Source organism: Pteronotus mesoamericanus, unplaced genomic scaffold, assembly GCF_021234165.1.
Source record: "Pteronotus mesoamericanus isolate MK-2021 breed Mesoamerican mustached bat unplaced genomic scaffold, CSHL_Meso_final scaffold_85, whole genome shotgun sequence".
NCBI lineage: Eukaryota > Metazoa > Chordata > Mammalia > Chiroptera > Mormoopidae > Pteronotus > Pteronotus mesoamericanus.
Genome location: NW_026555329.1, coordinates 75,893,289 through 75,914,597, shown reverse-complemented (window position 1 = coordinate 75,914,597; position 21,309 = coordinate 75,893,289). Strand labels below are relative to the sequence as shown.

General features: G+C 49.3%; 1 protein-coding gene across 2 annotated transcripts in view; it reads right to left on the bottom strand.

Moving 5' to 3' along the window:
- The window catches only part of CLCN1 (chloride voltage-gated channel 1), a 29,449-nt gene extending 8,519 nt beyond the window's left edge, over positions 1 to 20,930 (bottom strand). For both annotated transcript variants that reach the window (XM_054564287.1, XM_054564288.1), the window contains exons 1-16: positions 20,663 to 20,930; positions 19,027 to 19,147; positions 18,467 to 18,598; positions 17,720 to 17,848; positions 17,344 to 17,477; positions 16,094 to 16,171; positions 14,967 to 15,045; positions 9,569 to 9,694; positions 9,171 to 9,255; positions 8,854 to 8,955; positions 8,438 to 8,522; positions 8,031 to 8,180; positions 3,710 to 3,779; positions 3,410 to 3,520; positions 1,870 to 2,083; positions 1,488 to 1,621 (exon numbers count right to left, since the gene is read on the bottom strand). In XM_054564287.1, coding sequence (XP_054420262.1) covers positions 1,488 to 1,621; positions 1,870 to 2,083; positions 3,410 to 3,520; positions 3,710 to 3,779; positions 8,031 to 8,180; positions 8,438 to 8,522; positions 8,854 to 8,955; positions 9,171 to 9,255; positions 9,569 to 9,694; positions 14,967 to 15,045; positions 16,094 to 16,171; positions 17,344 to 17,477; positions 17,720 to 17,848; positions 18,467 to 18,598; positions 19,027 to 19,147; positions 20,663 to 20,842 — 1,930 coding nt within the window. In that variant the 5' untranslated portion in view covers positions 20,843 to 20,930. The remainder of the gene's footprint in view (positions 1 to 1,487; positions 1,622 to 1,869; positions 2,084 to 3,409; positions 3,521 to 3,709; positions 3,780 to 8,030; positions 8,181 to 8,437; positions 8,523 to 8,853; positions 8,956 to 9,170; positions 9,256 to 9,568; positions 9,695 to 14,966; positions 15,046 to 16,093; positions 16,172 to 17,343; positions 17,478 to 17,719; positions 17,849 to 18,466; positions 18,599 to 19,026; positions 19,148 to 20,662) is intronic.
- Between the last annotated feature and the right edge of the window lie 379 nt (positions 20,931 to 21,309).

Genomic DNA, 21,309 nt, shown 5'->3' with positions numbered 1-21,309 from the left:
GGAAGGTAAAAATTCTGTTACTATAATTAACATTTTCATTAAGTTCTAAGGCCATAAAATTGGGCCAGTGTTATTGGGATCAATCTTGCCCTTAAGTCTTAGAGGTTATCATGAAAACCCCACGCCTCAGTGGCTGCATCCCTAGTCCAAGGAAAAGTCCCTGCTGTAGAAGCCACTGAGAAGGTATTTGAGATTTGGGGAAAGAGTAAAACTAGCCTCACTTGAGTAATTTGGATACTCTGATTACCTGAAGTCAGAACTAACAATTTGAATGGCTCCAAGTGGCCCTTCATGATTCTTCTCAATTATACCAGTTCAAATATTAGGCAAGTATTTATTTCATATCCAGTAAATATCTATAAGGAGGCAGTTTGACGGAGACAGAAGTTATAGTCCCTACCTTCAAGGAATAAGGGAGAATCAGACAAAAATGTATACACTGGCGTAAGAAATAGTACAAAGCAGGCTTAGTGCCAGCGGAGGGCAGAAAGGATGGGTAAGGAAGAGAAGTGTGTGATCACGCCTTACTAAAACCACTCACTCCTTCATATGGAACAGTTTCATCAGCTACTCACATTGTATGTTAAAGAATGGCTATTATTTAACCTAAGTAAAAAAAACCACGTAAGGGCCAGTAAGAGTTACAACTGAGCCTTATTATTTGCAGGTTCCCTACTTGCAAATTCGCCATTTGTATCCCAAAATCAATACTCTGTGATGCTTCTGCCATCCTTCACAGACATGTTCACAGCAGCAAAAAAATCTGGCTGGCCCCATGCACACATTCCTAGTTGAGGTTGAACAAAGTGATGCTATATCATTGTATGGTTTTTTTCCCCCCTCCAGCTCTCACATTGCAAACAAGTGTTCTTTTTGTGGTTCATTTATTGCCTCGTTTTTCACATTTTTGTGATTTGTGTTGTCTATTTTGCTGTTTCAAACTGCCCCCAAGCATAAAGCCTGTGATGTGCCTTATGGAGAAAATAAGTGAGTTAGATTAGCTTTGTCTAGGTATGAGCTATTGTGCTACTGGCTGCAAGTTCAATGTTAATGAATCAACAATATATATTAAATAAGGTGTCTTTAAAGAGGAACATGCACAAAACAAGTTAATGCATTAATCAGTGGAAGAAACTGTTGTGACCAGAGGCTTGCAGGAACCTAAGCCTATATGTCCTCTAGGATCTATGGTTCCGTGTAGTATCCTTAATTCAGTGTTCACAGTAGTTAGAGAACATAACTACAATGAACAATGAGAATTGACTGTATTTCTTTACTTGGTTTTTAATTGTCTGGTAGTGCTTTTGTTACGGCTGTATATTACCTTCCTCAGGACAATCGTGTCCCTGAAGGAGCACAGGCTGAGTCCCCTGTAGCAGACTGGGTGGCCCCTATAGACAAGCCCCCACCACGGTGCCTCCCCCACCTCTTTGGAGCCTAAGCTCAGGTCGCCAATTCAGGAGTCAGCTCCCTCTCTTCCCACTGACCTTTTGAGTCAACCAGGGGTAAAGTCTTGGCTGTGGTGGTCTGGAGCAAGGTTTGCAACTCCCCGTACGTGCAGGAAGCAGAAACAAACTTCACATCACGTACCATGATGTCTTCAACAAAGATTGTAAATTTGCTATGGAGGGAGAAAGCATAGGGGGTGGGGGGTTAGCCCCCCACCAGAGGCCTGTCCCTTTGCTGGCCCTCCCATTCCTCCCATGAGGTTTGCCATTTGGTCATTCACAAAAGTCATCAGGTACATGGGAATATAAAAGTAAGTCAAAAGCAGTGCGTGCAAACATTGACCCTAACGTCAGCCTCAACCTCAGACTCTCCCATCCCCAGCCCGTCAAAGCTGAACTAATTCCAGCTGGCGCCCCTGACCTGAGCTGGTTCCAACCAAGGTCAGGCAAGTAGGGTAGCTTCTTGACCTGGATGATGCTGTCATAGAGGGAGGGCTGCAGGCTCTGAGCCACCATGTTGGCCAAGATAACAGCCACCATCATGGGTAGGATGTGAGCAATCTGACCCGTCAACTCGAAGCAGATCACAGCTGTGGAGACTGTGTGGGACACCGCACCGGTCAGCGCTGCTGCTCCTGGAACGAGACACAGGAATGTACTGGTGGATTAACACTGCGATCCCTGGCACACGGGGCACATAGGGATGTGATGGGAGTGACACAGGATGGGTCGGTACCAACACTCCCGAGATAATCATGTGTCCAGAGTAGGGGCGAGAAAGCTGGACTGTTAGACAATCATCATTTTGATCTCATTCCATGACTTTTGACAAGACATGAAATCCTTGTGTGTGCCTGCACTTTCATTTATAAAGTGAAGACAGCGATGTCCTATCTATTCCTGGTTTTTGAAAATTTGTATCATTCTTTTTTTAAAAGATTTGATTTATTTATTTTTAGAGAGAGGAGGAGGAAGAGAGAAAGACAGGGAGACATCATGTGGGAGAGATACATTGATTGGTTGCCTCTCACGCACCCGCTATTGGGGACCTGTCCTGCAACCCAGGCTTGTGCCCTGACTGGGAATTTAACCATCAACCTTTCAGTTCGCAGGCTGGCACTTAATCCACTGAGCCACACCACCCAGGACAGAGAATTTGTATCACTCTTAACTGAGCATTTGAAAATCCAGTTATAGCATTCTACTGGGGGCCTCGGGTTTTGAGCCAACAATTTATGGGAGAGTAAGGTCATCATATGAGCAATAAAGCTGGTTAGTGCTCCTATATTTAGATGTTGTGGGATTTTGGTGAAGAGAGAAAGGAGGGAGGAGGCACAATAACTCTGGGGATTTATATTGATCGCTGTGTTAGACCTGGGTTTTGGTTGTATGGCATAATAGATATAATGAAGGAAATCAGAGATTCATAGAATGTTGGAGCTGTAAGATATCTCAGAAGTCACTTCAGAAGAAACTAAAGCTCAGAAAGGCAGCTAACTTTTCCATGACCATCTAGGTGACAAGTGGCAGGAATGGATCCAGAGCCCATGTTTCTCAGCTTAGTCATGTGCTCTTAAGTCCCGTCAATATTAACACATCTGCAAGGTGCAAGCGGCTGAGCCTGTCACCTGCATTGTTGCTTCCATGATTCTTTGGAAGGAAAAAAAAAAAATGAAAAGAAACCTTACCAAACATTCACACACAATCCTAGGAGCTTTTAGCCCTATCTCGTTTAATACCCATAATCCCTTTTATACATGAAGAACCTAAGTCTCATAGACATTTAATAAATGGTACTGAGAGTCAGAACCAAGGGTTGATTATTTGAATAGAAGCTGAATTGCATAGCATTAAATTAAAGCCATATTGTGTAGCCTGGAATGAAGATGTCATGGGAGAGTTGGAGTGTGGACATCTGAGGGAGTCAGTATTTGGTGTCAGGAGAGTGGAATGTGTCTCACCAATTACAGCATAGCCCCCAGGTAGGATCTTGTAGATGATGTCATCAAATAAGATACCATCAGGAAATATCATGGCCATGATCTCTCCCACCAGCCTTCCAAATGCAGCTCCTAGAGCAAAGACAAAGGAAGGAAGGTGCTGAGAGATCCAAGTTCCTTATCCTCTGTATTTTCAGAGCCAAACCCTCCTTGGGCGCTGAGACCAAATACAAGCCCCCAGCGTCGCAGGCCTTTCCTGACTTCCCCAGTACCCTAGGTCGCAGCTCTCAGTGGGGGCCCCGGCTCCCCAGCAGGACTTACCAAGCACAAACACAGGCATGAAGCCTCCGCAGGGTATGGGCATAGTGGTGGCCACGATGGACATCCAGAACTGGGGTAAAAAGAGGCATCAGGACACCCTCTCAACTCTGCCCCGCACACACACGTGCACACTCACCCCCCTTCCCACATCCTCCTCCTTCCCGCTTCAAGAGCCACAGAAATGCCAGGATGGTTCATCCTTCTGAAGGCCATCGCGTCTGCCCCCCTTCATCCAGAACCAAGAAGCAAGGAGTTCTCAGGCTAAGAGATCACCAAACACAACACTCTGAGATTGTGCCTCCAGATGGTTAAGCCCAAACCCGCCCACTTGGAGTGACTATATTAGGCAATCTAGAACAAGGAGTGGGGCCTCAGAGGTCCTCTGTCACTGCCCCCATAGCGACCTAGCCCACTGTAGCCTCTTTGCTTCAAAGGATCACCTCAGTAGAAGAGCATGAAACTCTTGAAGCTGAAAGATATCTTTTCTTGGTCAGGTTATGTTTCCACAAAAGATCCCCAGTTGGAAATGACAGGCACCTTAAAGTCTTCGTGACTTACTGCGTGACTAATTGATCTCTAATGCAGTTACTTACAGAGCCATTTATATGGGGAACCTCCCAGGGGAAACTGGTGTGAGTGCCCTGCCTGAGCCATTTCCTATGACGTCAAATCACTTGAAACAAAGGGTCTGTCCTAGCCATATTGGAAGGGCACATGGAGAAAGCCAGGCAAGCCAGACAGGGTAACAGAAAAGACCTTCAAGGCTTTTTAGGTAGTATTGCCATAGAAACTGGGATAATTTTAGAAAATGCAATACGTGCATTTTGTGATGAAGAATGCAAGAGAACTGAGAAATAGAGCGAGAAAAGGAGTAGTGCTTGAACTTTTATGAGACATAGTAGGTAAATTATGCAATAAGTTTACATATCCCTTCCAAAACAAGTAAGCCAATCTTGGAAAAAGGATCTCAAACTGACTTGGTGAACGATGGTACCAGCTAAAGGTCAGAATAAGCTTGCCAGGATCAAATTTTTTATAATTAAAAAATGGCATCAATTGCATTGTAAACTAATGAGAAATAAATCTCTTAATTTCCTGAACCTTAGCAAGAATTCCCTCAAGCCAGGGCTGACCTCAAGGGAAAGTGACAAAGGCACTGAGAAGGTTTCCTCCCAGAAACTCTGAGAAAGGCAAAATACATACTTCTTCCTGTCGGAATATGGCTGTTTAGAACAGTTGAAAACTGAAAAGTCAAATGTACAAATAAAGAGAACATAGACTGAGAAGTCCTTGCGTGTATCCTATTATCTCTGCCCTTTCTCTCTTCTGGCAGAGTGCCCGGTAAATGCGGATAGGATGTAGGTATGTCCGCAGGAAGGAAGGAAGGAAGGAAAGGAGGAAAGAAAGAAGAGAGTTTGGTCAGACAGTATCCATGCAAAACAGAAGAAAACTTCTCAGAGCTGATACTTGTTAAAATACCCAACAGTGACCTTAAGCTCAAGGGGAACTTGAGGTTAAACAACAGATGTGCAGACACAACTGGGTTCACTGCTGTGGAGCTTCTTAAGCCACTCTGACCTGTGCCAGTCTGAGACCCCTTGACCTATTTCTGCACCACATCTTTGGAATGAATACAGAAGGGATTTTGCAAAGCCATGGGGATTTGTAGGCTCAGGTCAATCTGGACGCTTCTGTAACACAGACAATAGGTAGATCTGATTTCAGAGGATGAACCTCAGATTAGCCTCCGACATGTGTGTAAGAACAGTGTCAGGATCAGAGGACGCTGGAGCACCGACTCCTATAGCATGAAGAGTGACACGTGAGAGGAGCCAAAAACTGGAGCACGTAGCACATGGAAGGAAAGGTCCAGAAGCAATGTAAGTGCCGTGGAACACCAATTACTGCCAAGATTTTAAATTCCAGAGAACTGGGAAACTAGAGAGCCATGATCACAGATTCCACCTTTTTTAGACCCTTCACAACAAGAAGCCCTGTGGGGATCAGGCAAAGACAAATCCCGCAGAGCCTCAGGCGCGCTGAGAGCTCCGGGATCCTCAGCAATCATGGTAGAATTATTGAAAGGGAAACCGAGGAGTTGTAATTATATCCACACTCATTGTAAAAGCTCCTGGCTTACAACATAATGACACTTTCCATGTTCTCAGATTGAGGAAGACGGATGTTCCCTTCGTCAACATAATAAAAGTTCTGAACTGAGAATCTCACCCGCCTGCTCTGGTACTGCCAGAGACCACATACGTTTGAAATCAGACTGTGGAAAAACAGTTTTAGCCACTTTTACATTTTGATTTAGCTACGTGGCCGCTTGCCTGTGCTCTGGAAGTAATAAGGGTATGTTTATGTGTCCAATGATACAGAGAACAGTGAAATATGCAGTCATAACTAAGAAATATCATGGACTTAAGAGCCTTGAATGGTTTTATGTTTATAAATATTATAAAAATCATAGGCTTGATGCAAACTGTTGGGCTTGAAATATAGCCCAAGAAGTGAGTGAATTTCTCTTCCTGATACACTTATGATATAAACATTTTCAAAGATATAATTCAGTGATAAATTAATAATAATGACATACAGTTGAGTCTTTCTTTATAATCTAGTATATTTCTCAGAATAAACTTTAATCCATGAAGTGGTATCCAAATACATACTCAGAAACCCTGGGAGGTGAGGTGAGGTGTGGGGGAAATGTTGAAAAATACACAGTATTTTGTTTCTCCAAAAATTTTCAAAAGCTTGACATTTTAGGAGTATATATGTCCCCAAAGTTACCGTACAGCTCAGTCTAGAGGAATACCAGAAAAACACAATTATTATCCTTGAGCAATAAATTCTGAGATGCCACCAAAACCTGTTCTTGGTTACAGCAGGTGGGTCTGTATACTCAACAACAATTCCAGGAAGTTGAGATTTACAGATTAGAGAATATAAACTCTATAATGAAAGTCTCCCCCCTAAATATAATCCCTAATAAAACACTGAGAGCTGCTTTATGATAAAAATGTCAAATCTTTTGAAGGAAGAAACAAAAACAAAAAAACTAATAAGGTAGATATGCAAAATGTGAAAGTGGTAGACCCAGTTAGTCTACCTGGAGTGAAATAGGAAAGAGCACAGAGACCCACAGCAAATCCTGTAAGTTACAGAGTTGGAACAGGTGTGTCCAGCACCCCGCACCTCTAAGCATGAGATCATTGACAAGTAGATCAAATGAACAGCAACAAACCAAGGAAGAAATCAAAAACATTTTTTTCAACTATAAAACAAGATTTGCCAAAGGTCAGCAATCAATCAAGTATTATATACTTGGCACATAAAGGTATATAATAACATGTATTGATTATATGACTAAATGAACTCACTACAGCTATTACAATATAACTATTACTTAGTGACTCATATCCTGGGGAAACACAGATTCATAAAAGGTATCATGAATAAGTTAATAGCAAAGAATTCAAAACATGAAAGTTCAGAGTGGACAGACTTTTGAATAAGAGCCCTAGTATACAGAGAGAAATGTTAGATTATTCAGGCAAGACGTACTATTAAGTAATAAGGCACTTATCCAGGAAGAAAAATATGCAATCAGCAATAGTAATAGATGTCACAATGAGGGTGGAAAACAAAAACATCTTTGTATAAGGCAGTAATTGAGAAGTCTCTAAATAACAATCCTTGATGGGCAGATAGGAAAACGAGCCGATGTAAAAAGGGATCAGCTTTTCTTTCCCAACTGGAGTAAGAAGAAAGTGAGCTCTCACTAGCTAACAGACTAATAACATTAGTAAAAACTGTCTATAGTCGCTAATAAAAATGATTTAAGCATTTTATCTCTTTTGCAATTCTAGAAACGAGATTACCCACTAGTCTGGGGGGAAATGGATATGCAAATCCACTAAAAATGGATACATGGAGAATGGAGTGCCTAATTATCTAATATGTGGGGGAATGTGGTTAATTTATCTGAGGTTTCTACAAAGTTATCTATTTTGCTGAACTCCATCTTGTCCTTGTTTATTTGGCTGCTGCAATGTCTTAATAATTTAGCAAGTGGAACCTTTGGAAAGGTCATAAGAATTATGGCACCATCACTAAGGTGACGTGAATGGGACGATAAACCTAAATATTGGTTCATTTTCATACGTGAGTAACCTGTGCCGTGGTTTCCAAGCTATTTAATTTTGGGTTAGACGAACACCAGGTGGAGTTTTACCCTTTCTCACCCTGTGCAAAGCTTGGGATCCAAGGCTGAAAACAAACAGAAGCCCTGGACCAGGAGTGGAGGGAAAGGTACCTTCATGATAAAGAAGAGGAGAATGATGATAACAACGTTGACCTGTGGGTGGATCCACACAGCCGACCGGCCCAGGCTTTCGGGGTCTCCTATGTGTTTTACCCACGTGTTGTTGTCAAACAGGGTGCTGATGGCTTCACGAGGCATCAACTGCCAGAGGGGGAAGCAAAAGGGGATAGTTCTCCAGGCATGCTCGGTACTTCCTCTTTTGGAGAACTGATTCCCGGTCTCACTTTTCAGGGGTCCCTTCTGCTCTTTTCTCAGGGACAGATTCTATTCTTGGCCAAAAGTACACCTGAGGAACATCTGTGCTGTTTCCCCTTCTCCACGTGGCCCAGTCCTGGCTTGGTTCCCGGGGTCACGTGCTCAGTGACCTGCCCCCACCCTCAGGCTCCCTGGCAGCTGACCTCTCCAGCCATGAATTGACCCATTCCTGGTGGAAAGGTGAGCGAGGCGATGACAAAGGTGATGATTCCAGGATAGAGCAGGCGGCTGGAAGAGAGAAACACAATGAAGGATCCGCTGAGTTTAACCCAGGCACGGTAGACAGACACCACACGGAGCGCTGGCAGGCTGAAGTTGCCTGTGGTCCACAATAGTTTCGGTTCTTTAAACCCAGAGTATTCTCTCCACCAAAATGCTATATTTAAAAGGGGAAGAAGCCGCACCACTCACTCCCTATGAATAGTGTCAGGGCTTTTCTATTTTGTCACAAGCCACCGACAAGCATTTAATGCCTTTCACAAAGATTTAAAAAAAAAGGAACTCGTGGTGGCGAAACCAGAAAGTAAGTGGGGAGGGCTAAGGAAGGGCAGTGACTCACTGCTTAGCAAGAAACTGGCTGAGGGCCTTGTGCTTTCGGACACCCAGCATGACTTGACGGTGCAGATACACAAAGACAGCTCCCAGGAACCCACAGCAAATCCTGGGGGTGTAAGTGACACAGAAATGAAACCCGTCCCTCGGACCTAGCCGTGGGGGAGACAAACACCAGGCATCTGCCTTCCCTTTCCACCACCCACCTCCCCCCAACCATTTACCATTCATCCCTGTGCGCCCCGCCTTCTTCCCAGCGGGGGCCCTTCCACCCACAGCCGCACCCACCCCCTCACCACGCCCAGGGCAGGTGACCTCACTGACCCAATGATAGCAAAGGCTGGGAGCTCCTTCAGGTCAAAGGGGAAATCCATCCGGAAATTGGTTCTGAAGAGAGCGGTGATGGTGACTACCAGAAGGGAAGGCCAAGGATCAGGACGAGGGCGTCACAGAAACCCACAGAGAGGGAACCAATGGTGATCAGCTTTAAGGATCCACTCCTTTCTTCTTGCAAGCCCAGTGTCTCCTCTGCTATTTAATTTCTTCTTTCTATGCACAACCAGTACTCTCCCGCTCCATGGCCTATCTCCTTGTCCTGTATCCTTGGTCCACTTCCCAAATAAGGCCATGCGGTCCTTTCCTGCGCTGCCCCACAGAGCTTCCCTCCATTCCCCATCACGTGCCTCCCTGTTCATGCGCCTCCACCCCAGGCCCCCTGTTACCAGCATCCTTGTTCCACACGGCCAGCACACGGAAAACAAAGGCACTGAACGTGGCTGCAAAGAACCCTCGCCAGTAGTTGTGCACAGCAAAGTAGGTAGAGGTGACCTCGATGCTGAACAGCACTCCTGCAGGGGCATAAATGTGGGGTCAGGTGTGGACAAACGGGAAAGGCTCTCTCCGCACCCCGGTGCCGGGGACCTCTTCAAGGCCATGCCGTGAAACCCATATATCTAATCACAGTGGCAGCATTTTGCAGGCCAGGGATGTGGTTCAACAAGGTACAGAGAGGATGGGAAACGGGCGGCCCTCAGCCCACAAAATGTGAGGACCAGGTGGTCATGCTCCCTCCATCCCTTAGAAAGTAGGGTTGGGTGAGATCCACAACGTCAGATATCCACAGGGATTTAAGGGCCACTGACACTATTCGGCAGAAAAGCTATGAGAGAGAAATCATCCCGAGCAGCTGCTCGCCGGAGTTGCCGAGCTGGGCTCAAGAGGACAGCGACTCTCCTTAACAACCCGCCGATCCTTCCTCCCTCCTCCCATGCCCCATGTACCCGGGGCAACTTTGTAAGGGAGAAATAAGAAGAATGAACAGGAAAGGTCTTCCCAAGAGCTGACAGAACTTGATATTCCCAGGAAAGAAAGTAGAGGGTTCATCCACATTAAAAAAAAAAAAAAATTAATAACTTGATTTAAAAGGACAAAAACGAGGGGAAAAAATGAAGAGGCCAGAGGAAGTAAAAAATAATTGTGCTTACAAAGGGCGGGTGAGGCAGAAGGAAAGCTAATTAATAGTCCTAAGTAGTACTGTTTCTGAGAGTAGATGCTAGAACAGAAAATTAGGAGGCGGACATATAGGAAAACAGCAAGGGCTTAGAGGGACAAAGTTAGGAACTCTTAACAAGGCATAGAAAGCAAGATTCAGGGGGTGAGAAGAAAATCATCTTCAAACATAGTAGATGCAAAATAAAATTCAATGAAAAAATCATCTAAAATCTAGCTAAGCCTCATCTTGACCAGAAACAAGGAAGGGAAACCAAGGAAATACAGCCCATAATTAGGTGAATGTGGAGGAGGCCTGGTCGCAAGAAAGATCATGAACTATGTAAGGCTGGTCTGCTCCTTGCTCCCCATGGTGACCGGTTGCTGTTCTATAACCCCACTCCCCGATCTGCTTCCCTCCTCTGGTGGGATCTCGCATCCTAACCACCTTCTTCTGCCTGTTCCACATTCAAAGCCCCATCTCTTGAATCCCTCAGGCCCCCTGCCCCTCTCTTCCACAGGTGACAGCGAATAGTTAGAGTAAGTCACATGTGCCAAGAGGAAGGTGGCCTGATGGCCACTCCCTCATGAAGTGGCCATAGCATTTTGGCAGAGGACTCCTAGAGTTCAGCTCAAATGTCGCCTTCTCCAGGAAGCCATCCCCGATCCCTATCCTTAGGTAGAAAGAGCCCCTCCCTCACCTCGTTCTCTGGGAGTTTTGAACTATCAGAGCACTTAGCAGGTTCAGATGGAGTTACTAGCTTACAGCTGAGTTTCCCCTAGGACTGACAGGGCCTTGGACCCCAACACTTAATACAGTGCCTGGTACTCAATCAGGGCTCAATGCCTGTTCTATGGATGGACAGAGAGGGAGAGGAGAGGAGCGGGGAAAGGAGGGGAGGGGAGGAGAGAAGGAAGGAAGAAAGAGAAGAGAAGAGGATAGGATGGGTGGAATTTCAGAAAACTGAGCGAGGGATTGGGGAATCTGGGGCAGACGGCTTTGCCAGCCACCCTTCTGCCCCTGCTCCTCCTAGCACAGCAGGTAAGGCAGCTGCCTTCTTGGCCTCAAAGGAGGATCGACATGGTAGAGAATCAGGGGGACGGAGTCTCTGTCCTTTACCAGGAACAGAACCAAAATCGGCTTTGATTTGTCTGGGTAGAAACTATCCAATGGCCGAACGTTTTACAACTGCTGTTTGAAATCCTAGGCTGCCACGATGTGGTTGTGGGACACGTTCCCTAACAGTGTGTCACTGTACACTCAGGAATGAGAACTGATTTTAATATTAGCCGGAGCCAAACAGAAACTGTGCTACTGAGGAAACACGGCAGCAAAACACAAGCAGCCTCAGGAAGATGCTCTGGTGCCTTCAGTCCTGCGGCATCGCTCTCTCCTCCGGCCCCGGAGGTTCTTCTTGCCTCTCCTCTGCCTCCTTTGCCTCTGCCCAACCCAGGGCCTTGTTCTTCCTCTTCTTGCTACTCACAGGTACGGTCTTTCTCTCAAGTTCATGTATGCCCATTGATTCAACTAGCACCTACAGGCTACTGTTTAACAAAGCTATGTTTTCAGCCTAGTTCCTGAACTTCAGGCTTACCAACCCAGCTGCCTATTTGATATCACTTGGATATGCCACAGCAACTTCAAATTCCGCGCATGCAAAGTGAAAATTATCACCTCCCCAGACCTGTTTTACTTCCTAGATTCCCTGTCTTGGTTGCTACCACTGGCCACCCAAGTTTCCTTATTATAAGCTTAAGAGTCCGCTGAGGTTCCTCCTTCTCTCTTCCCCTTCACATCCTCACATTGACCATCACTGGGTCGTATCAACTTTACTTTTTTAAATTTATTTCTTACTTTACTTTACAAATATGTCATCCTCTTCTCTGTCTCTCCTGCCTCTGCCCAGTCCAGCCTCTCATCATCTAGCATCATGACAATGAGAGTAGTCTTCTTGTTAATCTTGGACTAAACCTGTTAATCCACAGGCCAGTTCTATCCTGCACACACATGTCAAAGGGATTGGATCACCATGCAAAGCTGGCCAAGTCACTTCTTTGTTCAAAATTCTCCATGGCTCCCCTGCACTCTGACGGCATTTCCCAAAGTCAAGTCCAAGAGATGCTATGAGTCTCTTGAGAAGGCCCTTGCAAAAGGGATTCTCTGGGGTCGCCTGGAAGGAGTCGGCATTAGGGGACTGGGTGGAAAAGGGGGAGGGGTTAAGAGGTACAAATTGGCAGTTACAGAACAGTCATGGGAATGTAAATTACAGCATAGGGAATATAGTTAAAAATATTGTAATAACTACGGATGGTGTCAGGTGGGTGCTAGACTTAGGGGGAGGGGAATCACTTCGTAAGTTATATAAATGTCTAACCACTATGCTGTGACCTGAAATGAATATAATATCGAACTTCAACTGTAATACAAAAATAATAAGTTAAAAGAGAAAAGTAAATTTAAAAGCACATTTGGGCATCTGGCCGGGAGAATAAATAAAATCTACTTTCTTGTGCGAGTCTACAAGGACTTTCATGAGCTCGCCCCATTTACCTGTCTAGACTCATTTCCTGTTATTCCTCCTCCTGCATCTTTTAGTAATACTCGCTGACTATAATTATAGCCCCTGGGTCTTTTTTTTTTTTTTTAATCCTCATCTGAGGATATGTTTTTGTAATTGATGAGGGAGAGAAACATCGATGTGAGAGAGAAACATTGATCAGTTAGTTGCCTCCCATATGCTCCCTGACTAGGGATTGACCCACAACCTAGGTATGTATGTGCCCTGACTGGAATCCACCCCACAACCTTTTGGGGCACAGGATGATAAACCAGCCAACTGAGCCATCTGGCCAGGGATAGCCCCCAAAATCTTGCCCTTGCAATGCTGTCTCTTCTGTCCAGAATACCCCACCTTCACTCTCTTCCTTAAGTGTCAGATCAAACACTATCTCTTCTAAACATTTTTTGTTGATTGATTTGGGTGGGAAGAGGGAGGGAAAGGAGGAGAGAGAGAGAGAGAAACCTTGCCTTTGTTGTTCCATCTATTTATGCATGTGCCTTGACTGGGGATCAAACCTGCAACCTTGGCATATGGGGGCAACGCTCTAACCAACCAAGCTAGCCAGCCAGAGTCAACACTATCTTTTGTAAAGCTCCACAGCCAAGCCCTCACCCCTGACCCAGGCAGCTTAGCAGAAAGCTCCCTCCACACCTGCCTCAGCTGCCATGGAGACCCTCCTGTGAGTGCCGGGCTGCTTGCTTGCCTGCCTGTCTAGCTTTGCAAGGCGAGCTTCAGAGAGCACAGGATCCCTCCAGCACAGTGGCCAGGGCGCAGCACAAGGCACACGGCAGTATGGGATGCACAAAGATGGCTGTCGTTTTGGTAGAATGTTGAAGTCTATTTTTTTCAACCATGTAAGGAATTAAGAGTTGACTAGATAGCGAATAAATTATCTTAACACTGGTTTTTTCTTTTGTAAACCATGTTCATAAAATGAAACTAGTCAAGTAATGTTATTTGCAAGTCCATTTAATATTTGCCACTTACTACAAACATTCTGGAAATGGCATCTTAACTTTCCAATGCTTAACATTTTCTTGTGTTAAGAGCTATATTTTGTTTGTTTGTTTTTGTGGGCTTTAGAGCCATGTTTTATCTGTAGTTTTCCTGTGGTCTTTCCAATACTCTACATATGCAGGACCAAGAAAAACCTTCTACATTCATCCCAGAAATTCCAATCTTAGGCAGAAAATTCAGATTCTCTTCACTTTTAAAGAACCTAATTAAAAACAAAAATGAAAACAAAATTTTTTTTACCTGTCTAACAATGTCCTTTAGATATTCTGGATTTGTAAGATGAAAGAGTAAATGAAGGTGAAAATAGGCATAAACATTCAGTGTGAAATTTAACGTTTGCAGAAATTCCTACATACTACCCTTCCTCAATGGGGACTAATGATTCTAATGACAAGAGCTGACAACAGACGGACCAGCAGGGTGCCCGCTGAGGTGTCAGCTGACCTCACCTCCTACGCAGCGCACACTGGCTCAGCGTCAGGACGAGCGCATGCGGTACTTTGTCATGGACTCTGAGTGCTTCTCCATATACCATTCCTGGGCCAAGCCGTCTTAGCTACCGGAAGGCTCCTCTGTGAAAGGACTGATCACACTCTCATAATTGGAAAGATACCTGTAACAACTGGTGCCTTTAAGAAACATACGCTTTTCCTGAAATTCTGTTTCTCTATTTGTCAACTTGGTGTCCTTCTGTCACCAACAAATCCAGTGACTGGTCAACATAACCTCTGCTCTGCTAGTCTGATTACAACAGAAAATGATGAGTAAATAAACACATAGCACTGCTTTCTCTGACCACGACTATTTGGCAGTCACCCAGGATGGGGAAAATACTGTTCTCTCCTCTCTTTTCTCTAATCTCAGCCTCACGCAGCTTTTGGCAGGAATACGTGTAGAGCGCTCTGAACGTTGCCTGCACATAATAAACGCTCACTGACAGTTCTTCTCGCTATACCGTTGTTTCAACGGCTAATACTCGCACGTGGGGATGCTGACAACTGTTTGGGGAGCAAGTCAGGCATGCGGACTGGAGTAGGAGGGGTAAATCACTTGCCTCCAAGGGGGGTGCCAAAGCAACAGCCGACTCCCACAGCACAGCCCACCGTCAGCATATCAGTGTAATAGTATGGCTGCTACTAGGGGAGAGACAGACGGAGAGAGAAGGGAGCAGGGAGGAAGAGGGGCAGAGAGAGGAAGGGAGAACAAACCAGGGTAGGGAATGAGGCAGAAGGAGAGGCTTAAGTCACAGGGAATCACAGTGGTCCCACTGCCCCCTGCAATTCCCAGGCCAACGCAGGAAGTGACATAGTAGAGCAGGGCCAAACACAGAAAATGAAATAAAAGTTAGGTAAATAAATGGCGGGCAGGTAAGCCAATACATGATCACTAGAGTGAGGCTGGAGGTGGGGACAATCAGGGAGAGGGGTGTCAATAGGAAAAGAGCCAGGAAAGGACCTCAGACAAACAGCACTATCAATAAAGCCTGCATGAGAGAGCCACCAGCCTCCAGAGAACAGATGGCCCTTGGTAGAAAAGCACGGGTGCCTGGAGCCCAGGGGCTGAAGGCCCACCTACCCGTCCCTTCAGCCAGCAACCCCTTCTCCCCCAAAGCTGTGGCAGCCACCCAGACCCCCCTTCCAAGTCATGCTCAGGAAACAGGGGTGGGAGGAAGTAGGACTTGCCTCCGAAGACAGCGGCTGCAAAGCGGCATCGCACGCCCACTGCGCAGGCCGACACCAGGAGGTCAAGCTGCCCAGCCACGGTCTGCAACAGAGAAGCGCGCGGGACGAGGAGGGCAGGGGGCTGGGGTCAAGGGGCAGGCGTGAGAGAGACGGGGTGAGGAACTGGGAGGACACAGGGACAGGGGCAGCACAGGAGGGAACCGTGGAAGGGAACTGACATGGAGGGAGGGGTGTGGACTGGCCGGTTAGCAGAGGAGCGGGCGTGTGCGGGCTCCAATGCAGGGGTGCAGAGCAAGAAGGACGGGGCATTACTGGACAGACAGAGGCTAGACAGAGGCACCAGGTGGCGAGGAGAGGCGGTGGGGACGTGGAGAACAGAGGAGCGCGGACTAGCGCCATGCTCCGCCGCAGCGTCACCTCACGGCCAGCCTGGAGCAGAGGCAGCCCTCCCGACGCCCCGGACACGCAGCCCCGCCTCATTTTACTGTCTCCGCCTTACCTCATAGACCCCGGAGAGCACAGACATAAACTTGCTGAGGACAGCAGCACAGATGCTGGCGATGTGGACAAAGGGGCCCTGGGGGAGAGACGGAGGGGCGGGGTCAGGAGCGGGGGGGGGGGGGGGGGGCGAGGGGGGCTTTCCGGCGGCATTTGCTGGGCTGACACTTATTGTTCCAGGCGCTGTACTAGGTGCTGGAAACTCAGAACTGAGTACCACAGACGTTCTGCCCTCATGGAACTTCATCCCAGAGAGAAGGACGGGGGCGGGGAGCGGGGGAGGGGTGATACACAGGCATTTTATCACTTTGGAAAATTCCAAGGGCTGGGAAGAGATTGAGGGAGGTCAAAGGGACAGAGCCAGACGGGACAGATGAGGTGGGATGGGGGATGTGCTTAGCGAAGGTGCTCAGGGAAGGTCACAGATGAGTCGTGTATGGAAAGGAGTGCTAGCGCCGGTGGGAGTCAGGAGGAAGTGTGTGCCGGGGCGACGCACAGCAAGTGCAGGCGCCCCGAGAACAGGACATGCGGGCATGGCAGAGGGACAGGAAGAAGGCCTTGTCGCCCCCAAATAGTGAGTGAGCAGCAGGCTGGGAGGCCAGAGGGGGAACAGAGAGGAGCCAGGTCCCCACAGGCCTGAGAGGCCCCAGCGGGAACTCTGGATCCTATTTTAAGAATGGAAAGCCATGAGGGAAGTTTTGGGCAGAGGTCAGACATTGCTGATTCCACTCTGAAAAGATGGCCCTGGCTGCTGTGCAGGTTATCGACCTGTCCCGGGACAAGAATGCGCATGAGCACGGGCTTGAAGGAAGCACAGCCTCCCGCTGGGTCCCCGCTGTTGCCTGTTAAAACAAGGGCATCGTCCGGAGTGTCTCTAAGGCTGTGCTCTTTAACTGGGGAAGTTCCCCCCACTCCCACCCCTGGGGCCTGCTACTGGCATCGAGGAGGCAGAAGCCAGGGATGCTGCCAAACATCATCCCGTGCACAGGGCTGCGCCCCTGAACCAATATTATCCAGCTCAAAATGCCAACGGTGCCCAGGTGGGTGGGGGTGGGGACTGAGGTGGGGAAGGGGCTGCTCTCAGGCCCTCCCAGCTCTGCCGGTTCAGCTGTCCTGCCCCAGGACCAGGACCCTCCCAGGAACTCCCCCTCCCTGATGTCCCTTGGCCCTGGCTCTGGTCGCTGTGCCCGTGTCACGCCTGCTGCCGGAGCCACCCTGTGCCCAGCTCACACCTCAGGGACCACCACCTACCTCCTTCCCCACAGGAATGCCACTGCCCAGCCCCGCAGTCAGCGCCACAACCTTGGCCACAAAGGCCTTGATGGTGAGATACTCCTTCAGGATAACCCCGCGAAGGATTGTCTTCATTTCGGGGATCCCAGAGCCTAACAGGGTTGCAAAATGATTGTGCGCAGGTTCAGGCTGGAGGTTAAAGGGGAGATGACCACCCAGACAGTGGACATGGGGATGGGGGGCAGGGAGGGGGCTGTGGTGGGGAAGGACAGTGACAAAGCAGGCAAGGGCTGTGGGTAGGGCCGGGTGGGGGAGGAAGTGGCGGGGAGGGTCCACAGGACAGGGAGATTATGCTGACGACATGACCTGGGAGGCTCCCTGGGGAAGTTCTCACCAACAGCCTGGGGAGAGATGAGGTGGCAAAAGAGGGCGCTGAAGAGGATGAGAATAAGTGGAAAGGTGACCCAGACCAGGTACTGCAGCGGCAGGCTAGGCTGCATCTGGTAGTAGGTCCACTTGTAGGCTGCAGAGACATGGGCCCGGGCTCAGGGCAGCGTGGATGTGAGGTCGCCGTGTCCCCCCTCCACCCTCCTCTGCCCCTTACCCCACCCCGCGGCCCCCCCACCCCACCGCACAGGAGCTCGCTCTCGCCAGGCCTAGTCCATTGAATCTTGCGAGATGGTTTCCTATTCCCATGGAACCTGTGCGTGGGACACCCGCGTGCCTGGAGGTGCTCTACCCCCTTCCGGTTCCCGCCATTCGTAGGAGGTGGAATCCCTGATGCCCACCACAGTTGAGCTGGGGCCACGGCTGCGATGTTAGAGGCCACAGAGGTGACCATCCACCCTGGTGTGCGCAGAGCTGAGGCGCTACTGGGTCCCAGGATGTTCGGTGCCCAAACCGGGCAAGTCCTGAGAAAGCTGGGGTGAGTAATAGAGGGGCATCCACAGCTTGGCTGGTGGCGGGTGGCAGGGGCAGGAGGATTGGATCTAAGTCTGGTCCAATCTGGTCTTGTTCTGGGCCTGATCAGCTCTGTGCAATGTCCCCCTCCCAGAACACTCCCAGCTTGTCCTGAGCAGAAACTCCAGACACAGTCACCGTGTAGGGAGAGGCCGAGGGGACAGGGCCAGGTGAAACCTACCCTGAAGGGTTTTGGCACTAACATAATCCATGCTCCAGCTAACCAGAGCCATAAGCAGTCCCAGAAGCACCAGAAAGATCCAATCTTCCCCCAATTTCCTTCTCACCACGTGACCCAGGCGGCACATACAGTCTAGGAAGAGAAAGGGGTGAAGAAGAGGGGAAGCAGTCACTACTCAGGTGTATGATGGAGGACTGGAGGGGAGGTCTCGTCTCTGTGACTCAGTCACGTAGGGTCTTGTCTGCGTGTCTCAGTCACCGAGTTTCTCTTCCCTTCTCTGCCAGGTGCTGCCCCTTCCAAAGGCACTGAAGGCCAGTTCCCTACTGGATCCTTGACTACTTTTCCAAAGCTCATTTCTTGGGGCTGGGTGGGAGGGAAGGTGGGGAACAAGGCAATAGGAGAAGGAACAGGAAAGACGCCTCTCCTTAATCCTGGGAGGAGGGCTTTGTGGCACCCGTCCGGAGGGCAGGGTGGGACCCATGCAACGGGGCCTCCCATTTACTCTCCAAAGCCCTGTCCCTCCTTTTGTTGCACGTTCCTGTCCTGCTCGGTCCCGTCACCTTGGCACTTAGAGTAGTGGTCCTCCTCTGCGCTGTCCACGGTAGCCCTGGAGCCCATCTGCTTGGGTGTCCCCGTGTCCTGCTCCTTGTCTGGCAACTGTTCCTTGCGATGGCCATAAATCTGGACAGAAGGAGAATGGGAAATGTCTGTTATGTGGGAGAGTCAAAAGGGATAGAGGGAAACACGCAGACTCACAGAGAAGAACAGCTTTTTCCAAACCTGGGTGTTGAGGGCCTCACGGAAGATCTCTCCACGGCCCTCGGTGCCCCCTCGGCCCCCTCTCCGTCCACTGCCCCCTCCCCTCTCTGTGCCCCCGTCTGCCCGCCCTTGCCCTCTTTCTATCTGTACTGAGCTTGGTGCTTGGCAGCCTGCGTCAAGGAGGCCAATCTCCACACTGAAGTAGAGCTAGAAGGCTGTGCCTCTGTGTCCATGAGTTTTCTTTATCTCTCTGTTTACTCTGTCTCAGCCTGTCTCTCTAATGTCCCCTCCTAGGACTGCTGACGTGGAGACTCTTGGTGGCGCCCCCCAGTGTACATGGCCTTGCTGAAGGGCCCTCGGAAGCTCAGCCGAGCTTGCCCCTCACCCGCTGGGCGCGCGTGCACAAACAGGGACCAGTCCTGAGAAGGCAGGTCCATCCACTTCTTCCCAAGCAGGGTCATTAGATACCCCCCCAAATGTGAACAGGGAGGAGGCGCGCCCCGCAGATCAAGCAGCCGTCCGCTCCCATCCCCGGGTGCAGCAGGCGTGCTGGGGGCAGAGGGAGCCAGGGCCGTACCTGCCTTTAGCCGGCCCCACCCGCACTGCGCCAACTCCCTCCCCTGGGGCCAGGGTCAGGCCAGGCCTTGTCGCAGGTTCTGGGAGAGCCCGGGTAGGAGAGATCTGATTTCACAATACACACAGCAGAGCTGAAGCCCGAGAAGTGGACAGGCATGCACTAATTGCTCTGTTCATGGCAGTTTCATGTCCTGGAATGAGGTTAGTGATCCAGGGAGGTAGTGTTTCCGTCCATGCCCCACCTGGGACACAGTGAAAAGACACTACCTAGCAGCGGCACTCAGTGCACACCCTTCCACAAGCTGCCTCACTCCTTTGGGTCCCAGGGTCCATACCAAGGCTCCATACCAAGCCCAGAGAACACTGAAGGAGTCAAATCTGTGCTGGCTGGTTCAGGGCCAACCGCCGCTGCCAAGCCCGGCTGCGGAGAGGAGGAGGCGTCCAGTCTGAAAGGGGAGCTGCGTGCGGGTTTGGTTAACGAGAACGCAGCCGCGTGTGGCGGGCCCTGCCTGTGGGCGAGGGTGTGCGGGAGCTTGCACGTGCAGAGCCATGGGCTCCTCGGCCAACCACTCGTGTAGCTTATGTAATAAGCATGAGCTCCTGGTGCATGTGTGGCTCTGCCGTCCCCATAGGATTTTGGGGATCTGCTGGCAAAGTTGTTATAGAAGGACAGACATGTGTATCCCAAGCTGGGCCCAGCCCTTTGAACGCTCGTCATACTTTGAACATATTGCCATTCTCTTTTTTAAGTTAAAAAAAAAAATAACAGTGCTCCAAGTTCTTTTCACCCAATTCCTATTTCCCCTAATCAGTCCCCCCACCAGCTCCTCCACCCCACCGCCCCTCCCCGTAGGACTTTACCTGTCGGGGGTGGGTGTTGGGATGGGGGCCGCCATCCCTCCGGTGCCTGTGCTGGAGGCCCCCGTTCTCGGAGGGCAGTCCGTAGCTGGTGCAGTGTTCGAAGGGCACGTACTGGTACTGGGGGGCACTGCCCCACCAGCTTTGTTCGCCCCCACGCTGCTGGGACCCTGATGGATCCATGCTCCCTCCCCCGGCCAGGTCTTGGCCTTCTTGCCCCGTGCTTCCCCCAGTACAGCTCCTTAGGCCTGTCCTCTTGCCTGTCCCCAAGGCGTCTGGGGCAGCATGCCCACCCCCAGCTATTTATAGCTATCTCTCCATCACATGACCCCCCACACTGCCACATCTGATCTGCTTGGGGTCGAAGCAGGTGTGAGCGCGCTGCGGGGGAGGGGGCTGGGGGTGACGACCTGAGGGACAGCCCCACAGGGAGTTCCCTCAGCTGGGCTGCAGCACTGCCCCCTCCCTGGGCACTAGGAGGCTTCCAGCCCCAAGCCACTGGTCCCTCTGTAAATATAGCCCAGACCAGGAAGGAAAACTGTTTAGCATGCTCTCAAACCTGTGTGCTCCCAGAGTGTGGTAAACCTGCACCAGTTAAGTGTCCCGTCTCTCAAAAGAAAGAAAAAGAAAGAAAATGTCCCATCTTTCTT